Here is a 14,771-nt window from a genome sequence, read left to right on the forward strand (position 1 = left end):
AGGATTTACATTCTAAGGCAAAACGTAGGATGTGCGGCTTAGATGTACTGGGATCCATCGCAAAGTGTAAGCAGACTATTTGTCACCAGGGAGGAACGACGGCAAGGCGACGGTTAAGCGCAACCTGAACCGGTTTTCGACTTTCGTCAAGTCCGGCGGCGAGGACTACATACTGGGTGTCTCGAAGATCCATGTCTCGGAGAACGATCTGATCAGCATTGTGGTGAGTCTGGCATCACACCGGCTCGCCCCGTTCCGGCCGGCTGGCGGTGAGTGTAGCATCACACCGGCTTGCCCCGCTCCGGCCGGCTGGTGGTAAGTGCAGCATCACACCGGCTCGCGCCGCTCCGGCCGGCTGGTGGTGAGTGTCGCATTACACCGGTTCGCACCGCTCCGGCCGGCTAGTGGTGAGTGTAGCATCACACCGGCTCTCCCCGCTCCGACTGGCTGGAGGTGAGTGTAGCATCACACCGGCTCGCCCCGCTCCGGCCGGCTGGTGGTGAGTGTAGCATCACACCGGCTCGCTCCGCTCCGGCTGGCTGGAGGTGAGAGTAGCATCACACCGGCTCGCCCCGCCCTAGGCTGGTGGTGAGCCTCACATCACACCGGCTTGCGCCGCTCCGGCCGGCTGGTGGTGTACGTACCGCCTGCAACGTCGGCCACAGTGCACGGAGTGCCCCGTTGGATGGATGCTATGGTATGGTTGCCGCCCGTGGTGTGCCATCGGTCGTGTAGGCTGTGGCTAATAAATGTGTGGTGTCGGGCCGTGAGCACCTCAGGAGCCGCTATCACGAGATGCCTCGTCCATTTTGCTCAACACGCCGCGTGTGTGTTGTTGCTATCATGACTGCAGGCTTCAGATTTTTCGTGATGATGAACGTCGGACCAATACCTTGAAATAGTCATCAGCTCCCCTGTCCTGTTCACAGAACCAATGGTGTGATTTGATACGCGCGATTAGGTTATGCGCTGCGCCAGGCTCTATTTCCAGATTGTTGTCAGCACTGACGTCAGCTAAAATGTATGCTGGCCGATGAGAGGACAGTACAGCGTTCACTCAGTAACGTCTGCTGGCCGATGAGAGAGCGGTACAGCGTCTACGCAGTGAAGTATGCTGGCCAATGAGAGCGGTACAGCGTCCACTGAGTAAGAGGTATCGTGCTGTGCTCTGTGCGTCAGACACCGCACAGCCGGCGCTGAGCACAGCCCCTCCACTGCGTGTTCTGTGGTGTTCCAGGAAACGGAGCACGGCTATGAGTGGGACAACTTCTCCCCCTACACCTGTACGGTGACGTCGCCCAAGAAAGAGAGCAAAATGAAGGGCCTCAAGAGCTTCATCGCCTATCAGCTGGTGCCGTCCTTCAGCAACATCCAGGTGCGCGGGAGTGGTGGTGAGATGTCGGGTACTCGGCCACCGCCACAGCCTTCAAACGCAGACACTTCTCAGATAGGATATCGCAGCTCTTAGGTAGTTCAAATGATCTCGGACTTCGGAATGACCACGGAAAGACAGTTGCTTGGCATCGTCTTTCCAAAAAAGAACTGATGACTGTAGAGCGCCGCCGGTGAGTGTGGAGGTGATGTTTGCTGGAACCGAGGGGGACGAGGCCCCCACGCCCATCTGCCTGTGGATCGGTACTCTGCCCGCGCCCATCGGTCCGTGGATCGGTACTCTGCCCACGTCCATCTGCCTGTGGATCGGTACTCTGCCCGCGCCCATCGGTCCGTGGATCGGTACTCTGCCCACGTCCATCTGCCTGTGGATCGGTACTCTGCCCACGCCCATCTGCCTGTGGATCGATACTCTGCCCGCGCCCATCGGTCCTTGGATCGGTGCTCTGCTCACGCCCATCTGCCCGTGGATCGGTACTCTGCCCACGTCCATCTGCCCGTGGATGGGTACTCTGCCCGCGCCCATCTGCCCGTGGATCGATACTCTGCCCGCGCCCATCGGTCCTTGGATCGGTGCTCTGCTCACGCCCATCTGCCCGTGGATCGGTGCTCTGCCCACGTCCATCGGTCCGCGGATCGGTACTCTGCCCACGTCCATCGGTCCGCGGATCGGTACTCTGCCCACGCCCATCTGCCCGTGGATCGGTACTGTGCCCACGTCCATCTGCCTGTGGATCGGTACTCTGCCCGCGCCCATCTCCCGTGGATCGGTACTCTGCCGACGTCCATCTGGCTGTGGATCGGTACTCTGCCCGCGCCCATCTGCCCGTGGATCGGTACTCTGCCCACGTCCATCGGTCCTTGGATCGGTACTTTGCTCAGTGAGCAGACTAGGGTGTGTAAATCAGAAAATTGCATTGGAATACGATAGGAAGTGATGATGATGATAAAGAGCATCAAATCTGAAGAACTCTAGGAGCAAAAATCATTGATGGTTGGGCAAGGGCTGATTGACTAAAGGGCTTTTTTTCTGGCGTATCGATACTAGCGCCACCTATATCGCCATCTTTTTGAGGGAAGCCATCATTTTTATGACCGATAAGGGCTGTAAACGGTCATGAAGGCATGTTTCAGGGTTGGTTGTTGATTAAATATGGGAAATAACACAAATTGCATGCTAAGGCGGTATTCGACGCTTCTTAGTCGGACTTGCAAGGACAAAAACACGTATATTTATTCGAGTATGCCGACCGTTGGCGCCGGCTCAGCTGAGTTCGGGATTGGCAGACGGAAGCCAGTTGTTGACAGAACGGGCGAGGTTGTGGCGGTGGAGCAGGACAGTCGGGTCACTCCCACTCGTCGGCAGGCCCCAGGCACCCTGGCCATTGTGAACCTAAGAGGGTCCATGGAAACGCTTAGGTACGGGGTTAGCTCTCCGCAGGATGAACAACTTATCTTTTTAGACTGGTGTTGTGCTGGAACACAACCAACACATGGACTATAATGAAGTAAGACTTGAGGCAGGACTGCATCTGCACGCTGATAAAAAGACGTGGCGACTCAAGAGAAGTGGAGGTGTCTGTAGAATGTGTAAAATGGTGACAATCACGCTTTTTTACATTAATCTTAATATACTTTCTTGAGAGATGGATAAATTAAATGGCATGAGTTACAATGTGTGCCTACTGATAAGTGTTAATGCAGTTATTTGGATATGTTAAGGTGAACTTGAAACTTGTAATGTATATAGTATCGAAGGTCGGTAGTGGTACCATGCGCCAGAGGGGCGTAGGCGCTGCTTCGAATTGGAAGCCGGGATGATGTGCCGGTGTTTCAGCCTCGCTGTGATAAGGCCGTGCCTCGACTCCTCGTCCAGCACCAGAGAGCAGGCTTCCATCACCGTCTTGGCGGCCCTCTCTACGGCCTGGGTGTGTACCAAATATGGCGGCAGGGCATCTGGGACCTTGACGATCTCCTGCACGTCCTCACTGCTGAGGTCTGGCAGCAGCGGTGGTTCGGTCACCTCCACTGAGCTCCAGTCGATGAGGTCCGCTTGCCCTCAGCCCCGAAGTCGACATCAAGAAGCTAGAAGCTCCTGTCGGCCTGCGTCCCCCGTAGACGCGCAGCACGAATGGGTCGACAAGGCGCGATCTTCCTGTGAGCTTAGACAACCAATGTCCTGCTGAAACGCGTTCATGATTGCGGAGGCGGCCAGATTAGAGGCGCCTATAGCGATCCGCGGCCAGCGTCGTGCGAGCCAGGTTGTCCACGTTCCTCTCGGAGGCGACAGCAGTCGACAAGAAGTCGTCTGCCTCCCCCATGGTGTCATCCACGGCCGCATTGTCGTCTCTGTCAAAGCCAGTGACGTTGCTTGGTCAAGGTAAGTGATCAGCAGACTGCCGCTGATGACGGCTTTGCCGGGACTGTCTTCTTTCAGGGCGCGCCTCCATCACTGCAGGTGTTGCCCTGTCGACGGCTCCCAGAGTGACCTTTCGCTGGCTGCGCCCGCCCTTGACAAATGCCCATTCTTCCGCCGGGATTTTGTTGCGTCCTGGGCGATTACAAGTTGTCGATAGCGGCACTTATACGTGGCGATGTCAAAAAGTTTGGCAAAATGGGCGTTGTTCATTTTTTCACCCCCTTCGTATTCCTGGATTCCTTGGTATTTTTATTCACCTTACGAGCGTCATCTCGATTTGACATGTTGGAGACGAGCACGGTCGTGGGTTGGAATACCCTCAGCCCAGAGCTTGATGACCTGTGCAGCTACATTACGGGAAGATCTTTGAATCCATCGGTTTCCGCGACACGACTCGCTTGCTTTGCGCCAGCGATCTGGACGTGATTCATGACATCGCCTCTCAGGGCAGCTGCGTATTCTGTAGCGAGGCTGGCCTGATCGAGCATTAATATGGCAAGGCTGCATACGCGTAAAATACATTTTCATCTTCAGTATCGGCGCTACATTAGACTCTTCGTCAGATCAATTCCTCGCATCACTCATGACATGTCAAACGTTCATCCTTATCCGATGTATGTTTTATAGATGTGTAAACAATTCTGGCAGCAGTGATATCACGAAGTTTTTTAAATGGTGTGTTCCATAGATTCATGTAGTCGTTAGCATTTTAATACTATGACATAATCAAATGGTTTTGTAAACAAATACAACCCAACAAACGAAGACTGCAGATTTTGCGATAGTATGCATCATAGCAACTCCAAAACAGTGTAATTCGGTCGGCGACCACTAAATCGTGATGCATAGGTGGCGCTGAGGTCGAAATGGGCCCTCCTGGCCATACGAGAAAGAAATCGCTCTGGCTCAATGAAAACGCAATAATGGTGGTTTTATTTCTGTGTCAATCAACCTTTTGGCATGCAGCACCTTAAAAAATCACAGTCCAATAAATAATCTGAGAGAAGACCCATGTGATGGCACGCCCCACCGCTCCCCATCGCTGTGCGGACTTTTCCCGCCCCCCACGTCAGCTATGTGTTGAGCTGCTGACGATGCTCGGCCAGCCTGTCACATACCGGGTGAATCGGAGGACACTCCCCTTCACTCGAGATCTATGCACGGCCGGCCGGTCACATGCCAGGTGAATCGGAGGACACTCCCCTTCACTCGAGATCTATGCACGGCCGGCCGGTCACATGCCAGGTGAATCGGAGGACACTTCCCTTCACTTGAGATCTGGCCTGCTACGGGCTTCCCTCGATGCACTCTGGGAGATCCTCCATACCTGAAATAGAACTTTCTAGGAGACATTGGTGCGTTCTCGGTGTTACGGTGGTAATTGGGCATGTTACGTAGCTGTAACACTTCTGTTCCGTAGAATAAGTCTTAATTGCTGTCGGGTTTATTGGAAACATGACGCTTATTGATTATAGGCGACATGCTTCCAACAAACTGAATCATTTCTATACCCAGTTCATCATCATCTTTTGCCCTGGCGAGTACCGATGGGCCTCCTTCCCCCGCCCCTGGCGCCCCTGACGGCATCCATCGGTATCGCGAACTGGCCTCGCGCCCGCCAGGTGTCTCGCCGGTACAAGCACTTCGACTGGCTGCACGGTCGTCTGGAGGAGAAGTTCACGCTGATCCCGGTGGCGCCGCTGCCGGACAAGGCAGGTGACAGGCCGCTACGAGGAGGACTTCATCGAGCACCGCATGATGATGCTGCAGCCAAGTGGGTGAACCGGATATGCCGACACCCGGTGTTGAGCCGCTGCGAGGTGAGAACGTGCGCTGCCGCCGGTAGGGGTGGCGGGTGACGCTGGGGTAAGAGCGACGGGTGGGCTTGGATTGTGTTGTCAACGTTGGTTCCGCTGGTGATGTTGATATTGGCATGTTGTAGTGGTTTGGTATGTGCTAGCTCGGCGGCCCTGTCGCCTACACCCGGATTTTGAGGAGGCGTTCGTAGGTAAATGTGGCGCATGAGAAGTCGCAACTCTCCGTCTTCTGGAGGGCGTACGTGGCCTCTGTCGGCCGCCATGTGTTATTGACCGTATTCACTACTGTCGTGGACCCTCGGCAGAGGGTCCACGCACGCAGAGGCGCACGTTTAGCGTAGTGATTACACTGCGCGTCTGGGAAACCAGAGGTACGGGGTTTGATTCCCCGCGGTGCCCCGCCCTTCCTGCCAGGGTGAGAGGCAGGCGACGCCATATAGCCTCAGCAGCTGAGTGCATCGTAAAGCCCCAATGACAGACAGAGGCGCACGTTGACCCGGTCGTAACGCCCTGGCTCCGTCCGACGCAGGTGTGGAACCACTTCCTCACCTGCACCGACGAGAAGCTCTGGAAGACGGGCAAGCGGCGCGCAGAGAAGGACGAACTGGTCGGGGCCAACTTCTTCATGGCGCTCAAGGTTCCCGACAAGCCGCTGGCGCAGGGTCAGATGTGAGTTTACCGCTCAAGGGGCCCGGGATACGGCTGTCGCTGGCACTGATATGGGTATGCCTCGGCGGATTCCGTAAGGGTCGACAAGCACTGTAGGCATGTTGTGTTGATGCGTGCTCCCTGCCGGCACACTTTGAATGCCCTGTCCAAGCAAAAGAGGTGAGACAGATTTAAGGGCGTGTCATTTGAACAAAGTTCGTTTTGATCGTTTTGAAAAGATCGTTTTGAAAAAAAAGATCGTTTTGAAAAACAAAAACGATCTTGAAATATGTCTAGATTTGCTCGTAGAGATGGTGCATTTTTTTGGAAAGCGTTTGCCGAAACCCCGACCATTGCCAGCATTTGTCTGCCAATAAAGAAATGGTCCCGGACAGTACTCCCCCCTTCTCAGTGATGAACCAAGCCTTTAGAAAACCAGAAGTGGTCAGCTGAATTCCGTGGCGGAGACGGCGCGCACACATCTGTGTACCCTCCCAGTGTAGCCTGATCAGGAACGGACGCCGTGGCCAGGTTCGGTCAGGCTGCCCCTCCGCCGCCTGCGAGTACTGTCCACGTCACGCGGTGTAACTGTACCCCCCCCCCCCCCCCCCGCACGCCACCAGAGAGACGGAGATCGATAACTTCTCCAAGTTCAGCCAGAACATGGACGCGTCCGTCAAGTCGCTGCAGACGATCTCGGTAGATCAGATCAAGAAGCACCAGGGCCCGTACAAGCGCGAGTTCCAGAAGATCTCGCATGGGTTCAAAGCGCTGGCGGCCGCCTTCGGCAGCGATATGCAGGCCTGTGAGTCGAACCTAACCGAACAATCCTCCAGCACGCTTCTGAACCGAACAACCCTCCAGCACGCTTCTGATTGTGTAGCTTGGCAAACACAACCAGCTGCTCAGACGGTGCTAAGTCCCTGTGGCTCCCAGTGGCTGCACTAGATCATTCTGTATCAGCAGGCGAAGGTCGTCTTCTATCAGCAGCGAATGCCATGCCATGCACTAGAAGGCTTCAGTGATTACCAAAGCGATTAGAGAACCAGCGGTTGATCCTTATTAAGTTACGTCGCACATGCAGTCTGTGTGTGATATTTGGTTAGGGTTCCCCATACACTGTAGGCATGCACTTTGTATCTTTGCAAATAAGACGGCGGTTGCATGCGGGTGTATAGGATATTGCGAACGTGTTCCAGAATTTCCCAGATAGCAAGGAAATAGGCAAATCCGCCCAACTGAAAACTGCAAGTGCGTCTCAAAGCCCACACTAGGATCAATTTCCATTTCAGACAGTCCATACAACGGTTTTAAAAATGCGTGCCTTACTTTATTGCTCGATGCATTTGTGCTGTCATCAGCTCGCTTTCCTCGGCGAGTAGACTGCATCTGGTCAAGTTCAAAGGGCTCACCAAAAACCAAGGCATTGGACATGCAAATATTTTACATGGGAAGCAGCGGTCCATGTTCGTGCACTTCGCCACTGTCAAATTCTTGGTACATTCCAGTGAATGTAGTATTTATGTTATGCATTCGACTTTTCGTGACATGCAAATTACACAGTAGATTTTGTGGAGGGAGAATTCAATCATGCCATGGATAAGCATCACACAAAAGTCAAAAACAAAGCTATGGGTTAAAGAATCGCTTATCATCGCCTATCCACCTGATGATAGGTGTTCCCATCTCGTTAGCCGGTCAACGGAGCGCTCCTGTCTTGTGGGTCGGGGTGCGGTCGTGGTTTGCTCTTGCAGCGCTGAAGGAGGGCCATTTTCCCGTCGCGTTGTCTGTGTTGCGGTGCACCCTTACCCTTGCAGCACTGGGACGGGGCCATTTTCTCATCGCATTGCTTGTCCATAATGCAACGTTGATGTTGCGTGTCCTGCTAAACAGCCATGCAGCGAAGTTTCAGATTGTCGGCATGGCCTTGCTTGTGGGTTACGTTCGGCACACTTTGGCGAAGTCGTCAGCTGTCGGTCATTCCACGAATTCCTTACACCCCTTTTTGGTGTGTGCTGACACGCGGCGGAGGAACCTGTGCCACAGTTGGAAGTCCAAATGCCGTGAGCTGTTTTATGCTCTCTCCGTGTGGTGAACTTTCCTGACCAGCTGTGATCACAGTTATAACTGTCTTTATGGCAGTGTGTCCCATCCTGACCTCTATTTTGACCTTGCGGTAGACTCGTCCACCCTAGGTGGGTGCTCCCATGTAGCCGCAAGATTTTCGATGGCGCTGAGACTTGTTCGGTTTCAACGTATGTTACGTCTCTGCCGGCGGAGGTGTGTCGCGTGCGCGCGCGGATAGATGCCTGCCTCTGACACTCGGCGCTAGCCGCCACGCGCACTGAGTGGCGCTAGTGGCGCTTGGCGCACATCAGGCCAGACTAAGACAAAACCAACCAAGGCTCTGTGGTCTTTCCAACCTGACTGACCCCTGTGACCTCTCGACGTTTCCGATTTCCGCGCCTCCCGCCGAACTCGTCGCTGGCGTTGGCAGTGCGACGCACGGCTTGTGTGACCCCTGTGACCTGCCCCCTGAACGCTGTGACCTCTCGCCAGACTCGCCGGCGCTGACGCAGGCGGTGGGCCACACGGCGGCCGTGTACCAGGAGGTCGGCCAGCTCTACGAGGAGCAGCCGCGCTACGACTGGGAGCGCTTCAACGACCTGCTGCACGAGTACCGCGGCATGCTCACCAGTTTCCCCGACATGTTCAACATGCATAAGGTTAGCCTCGGGCGCCGTGTGCACTGTGCAGTGCATCACCGGTTTGCCTGACGTGTTTGCCATGCACAGTACGGGTGTGCGGTGTTGTGGCGAGTGAGCGCCGGGGGTCGTCCGTGCACAATGCTGTCGTGTGATTGCTTTCCACTGCTTTCTAGCAGCATGCCAACGGACTGCCTGTTCGAAAACCGGCACGTATAAGTTTAGCCGGTGATATGAGCTAATGCAATGAAAGATCCCAGACTACAAGCATTTTGCACGCAATGCTGCTACATTTAGCCATTGGCACATGCGAAAACCTACTGAACGGCGCGAACGGGCTTCAAATTGTTTGCCACCCTCTGTGCCCGGTCGTAACCGGCTGACCCGTGCCGCGCAGGGTGCCATGCAGAAGCGCAAGGAGTACTGCCGGTACGGCCAGGAGGGCAAGCTGAGTGAGGACGAGGTACAACAGGTGTGTCGGCGCACCGACGTCGTCTCGTACGCGCTCATGGCCGAGATGAGCCACTTCCAGAAGGAGCGCGCCGCCGACTTCACCGAGGCCATGCGCGGCTTCCTGCGCAACCAGGTGGCCTTCTACCGGCAGGTGAGCAGGGGTGTCCGTGCTGTCGGTCTTCTACCGGCAGGTGAGCAGTGGTCTTTACGATCTTCTACGGGCAGGTTAGCAGGGGTCTTCGGTGCTGTCCCTTCTACGGGCAGGTGAGCAAGTGGTCTTTACGGCCTTCTACGGGCAGGTGAGCAGCGGTCTCCGGAGCAGTCGGCCTTCTACCGGCAGGTGAGCGGTGGTCTACGGACAGGTGAACAGGGTCTACGGTGCGGACTTCTGTGCACAGGTGGACGGCGGGCGGCTGTTACAACGTGCTCGGCTGCCTAATCGGCCGAAGACCGCATTACAGGTGGCTGAGTGAACAGAGCGAGAGAAAACAAGAGGCGATTGTTCGGACGCGTGAGCGGTGTGGCAGGTTTGGTTTACAGGCAGCTGTGGGCGATTTCCAGCAGACGAAGGGGTCTGGTTTTGACTGTGACGTCGACCGTTGTGACTGCGGCCGTGCCGGTCGCGCTGGACTGACGGTGACGGTAACAGCGTAACCAGCGGTGAGCGCTGTCCACCACACGCCGACAGTCGCGGCTCTTGCCGTCAGTCGGACATTGAACCAAAAGCTGACGAGCCGGCTTGCTCTGAGTTGGTGTGAATGTCCGCTGTCGACCACACGCCGACAGTCGCGGCTCTCGCCGTCAGTCGGACGTTGAACCAGAGGCTGACGAGCCAGCCTGCTCTGACTTGGTGTGAATGTCCGCTGTCCACCACACGCCGACAGTCGCGGCTCTCGCCGTTAGTTGGACGTTGAACCAAAAGCTGACGAGCCAGCCTGCTCTGACTTGGTGTGAATGTCCGCTGTCCACCACACGCCGACAGTCGCGGCTCTCGCCGTCAGTCGGGCGTTGAACCAGAGGCTGACGAGCCAGTCTGCTCTGACTTGGTGTGAATGTCCGCTGTCCACCACATGCCGACAGTCGCGGCTCTCGCCGTCAGTCGGACGTTGAACCAAAAGCTGACGAGCCAGCCTGCTCTGACTTGGTGTGAATGTCCGCGTCCCGGTCAGAGGGATCTGCCCGGATGGGCGAGTGTCTCAACCAAAACGCACGGCCTCACCGGTGGTGGCGCTCAAGCGGTATGAGTCTTCTGAATTTTCTGGCCGGCGGAGTAAAACTGCTGGAATTACCCACACACTCGCTCCGACACGGCCCACGGGCACAGCCTATCTTTTTTAGGGCAGGCAGAGCTGACGCACGATTGGATTGAGGTAGATAAGTCCTCTAACTTCACGGGTTACAACGTCTGTGCTGATTCAACTGTATTTTAATGATGGTGAGTTTTAGTTGCACAATTAAGTTCACAGTGCAATGCTCGAGAGTGTGTAGTCTGATGACTCAGTTGGAGTTTGTTCAGCCTGTTGGTAGCTTGCTCAGACATATGGCGTGGGAAACGGTGTAGGGCCCGACCCGCGCAGGCATTTGGACAGGGTTCTGCGTCGGCTTGTACTCAATTGTCCAACTCCACTTCTAACAACCGGGCTTCCCGACAGATCGCAGACAAGCTGGAGGAGTCGTTGCAGACGTACGAGAACATCTGATGACGCCACGGGACGGCCGCCGCTGCCGGGGCGTCGGGCGCATTACCTCAGCTACGGGCAGCGGCGTCGGTCTCGCCGCGGTGAACACCGGCCGAGCCGGCCCGCAGTGCCCCGTCACAAACACAGATGCCGAGCAGGTGCTCGCGCGGCGCCACGGAGTCGGCGCCAGAACGTCTCGGGGTCGGGGCGCGGCCGGATCGGGGCGTCCGGGTCCGTGGCGTATAGGACCGGCCCGGCGCCCAGTCAGAATTGGGGCCAGAGGGGACCCGCGGCGACGGCCGCCAGCCTAGGGGAACGGCGTTATCTTAACTGACGTTATCAGCGTAATCGTGCAGGTTATATGCAGTGATGTCCTTTGTATCGGCAAGTGGGCCACTGTGAAATGTCAATGAGCTGATTTACATTTATAATCGGTCTGTTGGCGAGCGTGTGCCGTCTATTTTGTGATACGCGATTTGCACGTCGTTATTTATGTACGTGTGCTACGGACAACCTGCGCTTCTTGTCGGTAATCTTCGCTTCGGTCATTTTGTTGGCGAGCGTCCGGCTCGCTTCAGCTTGGGCGCACGCGGTCTGCTGGGCGCTGGCGCGGCTCGTGACCCGCGCGACCCCCTGGCGCTACGCAGCTCTTGATCCGCGCCCTCCGGGTGCTGGCGCGGCTCGTGACTCGCGCCACTGTCTGGCGCTGGCGCGGCTCGTGACCCGCGCCACCTCCTGGCGCGGGCACGGCTCGTAACCCGCGCCAAATCCTGGCGCGGGCGGACGGCCACCAATGGTCTGCAAGCAGCGCTACTGCCGGTCACCAATATATTTACACTGAAATTGGTACCGCCTGTTGGTTGCGGAAAGGAAAGACGGCACACGAGGGACGAGGGAAGGGCCCAGCTCCTGGGACCTCCCGTGGGGCACCCGTTCACCGGATTTTTGCTGATGGTCGTGGCTTTTATGCCGGTGGTGCGTACATGATCCAGAACGCAGACGATACCCTAATTCAGGTATCGGAGAGAATGCACCCTTTCGCGACCTGATCAATGCCCTTGGACTATATTTGGCTTTTCTTGACTCCCGGCCCGCGCGTGAATGGCGCAGAGTTTAACTGCGGTAAAACATCCAAGGACTAGCATACCGTCTAAATCGACAAGGCCTGGCATCGGTCATTCGGTCCCGGAGCCGTGCAGCATGAAGTCCAATTGTGATTGCAAACTCGTGGAATATTTGACGGGGACGTCACATGGACCTCGCATATATCTAGTTTGTTATCTGGGGTTAGGAGTGCATCGACAGCAGCGGTCATTTCGCTGTCCCCACATTAGGGTTGGTAGGTCCATGTTGCCATATCATATGTATATACGTAACTGCATTACATGCATTGCACGTATTGCGTTGCATGTACTGCATTGTATGCATTACATTGCATGGCATACATGGATTTATACACACACACACACACACCACACACACACACACACACACACACACACCACACGCACGCACGCACGCACGCACGCACGCACGCACGCACGCACGCACGCACGCACGCACGCACGCACGCACGCACGCACGCACGCACGCACACACACCACACACACACACACACACACAATATATATATATATATATTATATATATCTATATATTATATATATATATATATATATATATATATACACCCATATATATATATGTGTGTGTGTGTGTGTGTATGTGTATATATACATGCATATATATGCATTTGAATGTATATAATCGCAGCGGTGGGTTTTCCAAATCGTGCCCAAAAGCTATAAGATGTGCCTGCATGTATCTAGTAACGTTAGCAATTTTACTGGGATTGTTCCGACCACACTCCCACGCCCCCTTGCATCCCATGCCGTCTTCAGCCAGTGCATTTCAACGTCCTGGACATCCGTACATTCGCTATTGTCTATCAGTCATTTGTGGTGGCGGGCAAATAAATATGCAGCGCATCCAAAAATATCCCGCACTCTGCCTTTTGCGTTATTCCCGGCCGACGTGAGGTCTCATGCATTTGATTTAGGACCTGAGTTGAGCTAGCTCACCCCGCGCCAGCTGCATGAACTCCAGTATCTGACACTTTTGCGCACAGTTGAACTTTCGAACGCGTAACAAGCTTCGCAACATCACGTCGGGTTCAAACTTCACGCAGGCTGGCAATTAAATACAATCCGGGCTCCTTCAGGGTGGTTATCTGACGCTTCCGTGTTTGAGAGAAGGTTGGCGGCAGCGCCGTCTTATTGTGTTTTGCCCATTCACAACAGTCTCAGTGCGACCAGACTGCGATGCGGCCTGCAACACTCACGGAGTGCGAGGTGACTGGGTTTGAACAAGCGACCTGACCCAACCTAGCACTATTGGTAGACTTTCTCAGTCAGTCTCAACGCGTAGACATGGACTGGTGGTTAGACTAGAAAGTAGCTTCGTCTCTTCAAATTCGTGTAACTGCAAGAAGGTTGCCCCATTTTGCATTAATGTTGCCCGTAAGCGTTTTCTGTGCGGCATTGCGCGAGGCAGATCCGCCGTTGTTCATAAGCTCAAAACGGAATGCTGTGTTCTCCGCAAAACCCATGACCAAGTCGGGTGATAGTCCCGTGTGGTCAAGTAATTTTAAGACGGCGCTGATGGGTACTTCTGGGGATTCAGGCATGCGTCATGTACGTCATGTTGACGTGCTATGGTGATGAAGCGTGGATGATCAGCTGTACAAAACTATCACGGCCAGCTCCTTATTCAAGACGTCAAAAGGAAACCTGTGGCAAAGAAGTGATGTTTCTTTCGTCGATAACAGGTAATTCTGGGCTCAGCTGTTTGGCTTGCTTTTCTGTTGTTTGGTGTGTCCGTTATGCGTCCCGAAACACCTGACAGGGGAAATCAGTAATTTAAATGTCTCTTCCTTCAAACGCGAACTCCGGTTCCTTTTCGTACGGGTATGGGAGCGAGTACATTCGTCTAGTGTTGGCTTAAATCGTCTAGTGCCTTTAACCCAGCTGCGGGTCGGAATGGTCTGTTTCATATTGGAGACTGAAGTCCGTGGACGCATCTATACGTACGTTGACGTCACTGCGTATTCAGCTATGCAGGTGACAGGGAAACCAGATCGAGGATCACTGATCTTAACAATGGGAGCTTTGTACCTCAATACATAACATTCCGCCAATGAATAAGCATCAGCTGCATTCCATTATGAATCGTTAAGTTGCGAGGCACGACACTGATGGTTGTACCGCTGAGAACCGGCCGACCGTTGTCGGCCTGTTCCAGTCACCGTTTCCACTTGTGATGTACGGCTCGGGGACGTGCACGCACCCACGCATAGCTACCGGTTCCTGCCCGACTGCTGGATCGGCAGCGAGACCAAAGCAAACGAGCGGGCAACCGCGCCACCGCCCTTCGAGACGTCAAGAATAACAGCTTGCAGTTTTGTCTCCGGTGGCTGAAAGCCGAAGCCATAGGTATGACCGTGATCAATAGAGGGCACGCAGAGCGGGGCTTTGCGAAGCGGATGAAAGGGTTGCAGTGCGAGAAGTCTCGTTCAGAGGCATAGTTTCACAAATAAGTGTGTGTGTGTGGGGGGGGGGGGGATGAATAGTGAAACATTACCCACACTGCCTCCCAAATA

The 14,771-nt window shown here is 54.9% G+C and overlaps 1 protein-coding gene across 1 annotated transcript in view; it reads left to right on the top strand.

Moving 5' to 3' along the window:
• LOC119111308 (sorting nexin-33-like) overlaps nucleotides 1-11,959 on the top strand; it is a 13,544-nt gene extending 1,585 nt beyond the window's left edge. The window contains 10 exon segments of the mRNA XM_037235122.1: nucleotides 90-223; nucleotides 1,238-1,375; nucleotides 5,434-5,523; nucleotides 5,525-5,581; nucleotides 5,584-5,631; nucleotides 6,158-6,297; nucleotides 6,900-7,081; nucleotides 8,836-9,002; nucleotides 9,379-9,585; nucleotides 11,087-11,959. Coding sequence (XP_037091017.1) covers nucleotides 90-223; nucleotides 1,238-1,375; nucleotides 5,434-5,523; nucleotides 5,525-5,581; nucleotides 5,584-5,631; nucleotides 6,158-6,297; nucleotides 6,900-7,081; nucleotides 8,836-9,002; nucleotides 9,379-9,585; nucleotides 11,087-11,134 — 1,211 coding nt within the window. The 3' untranslated portion in view covers nucleotides 11,135-11,959.
• Nucleotides 11,960-14,771: the final 2,812 nt, after the last annotated feature.

This window comes from Pollicipes pollicipes, unplaced genomic scaffold (genome assembly GCF_011947565.3).
Source record: "Pollicipes pollicipes isolate AB1234 unplaced genomic scaffold, Ppol_2.1 Scaffold_7261;HRSCAF=8764_pilon_pilon_pilon, whole genome shotgun sequence".
Taxonomy (NCBI): Eukaryota; Metazoa; Arthropoda; class Thecostraca; order Pollicipedomorpha; family Pollicipedidae; genus Pollicipes; species Pollicipes pollicipes.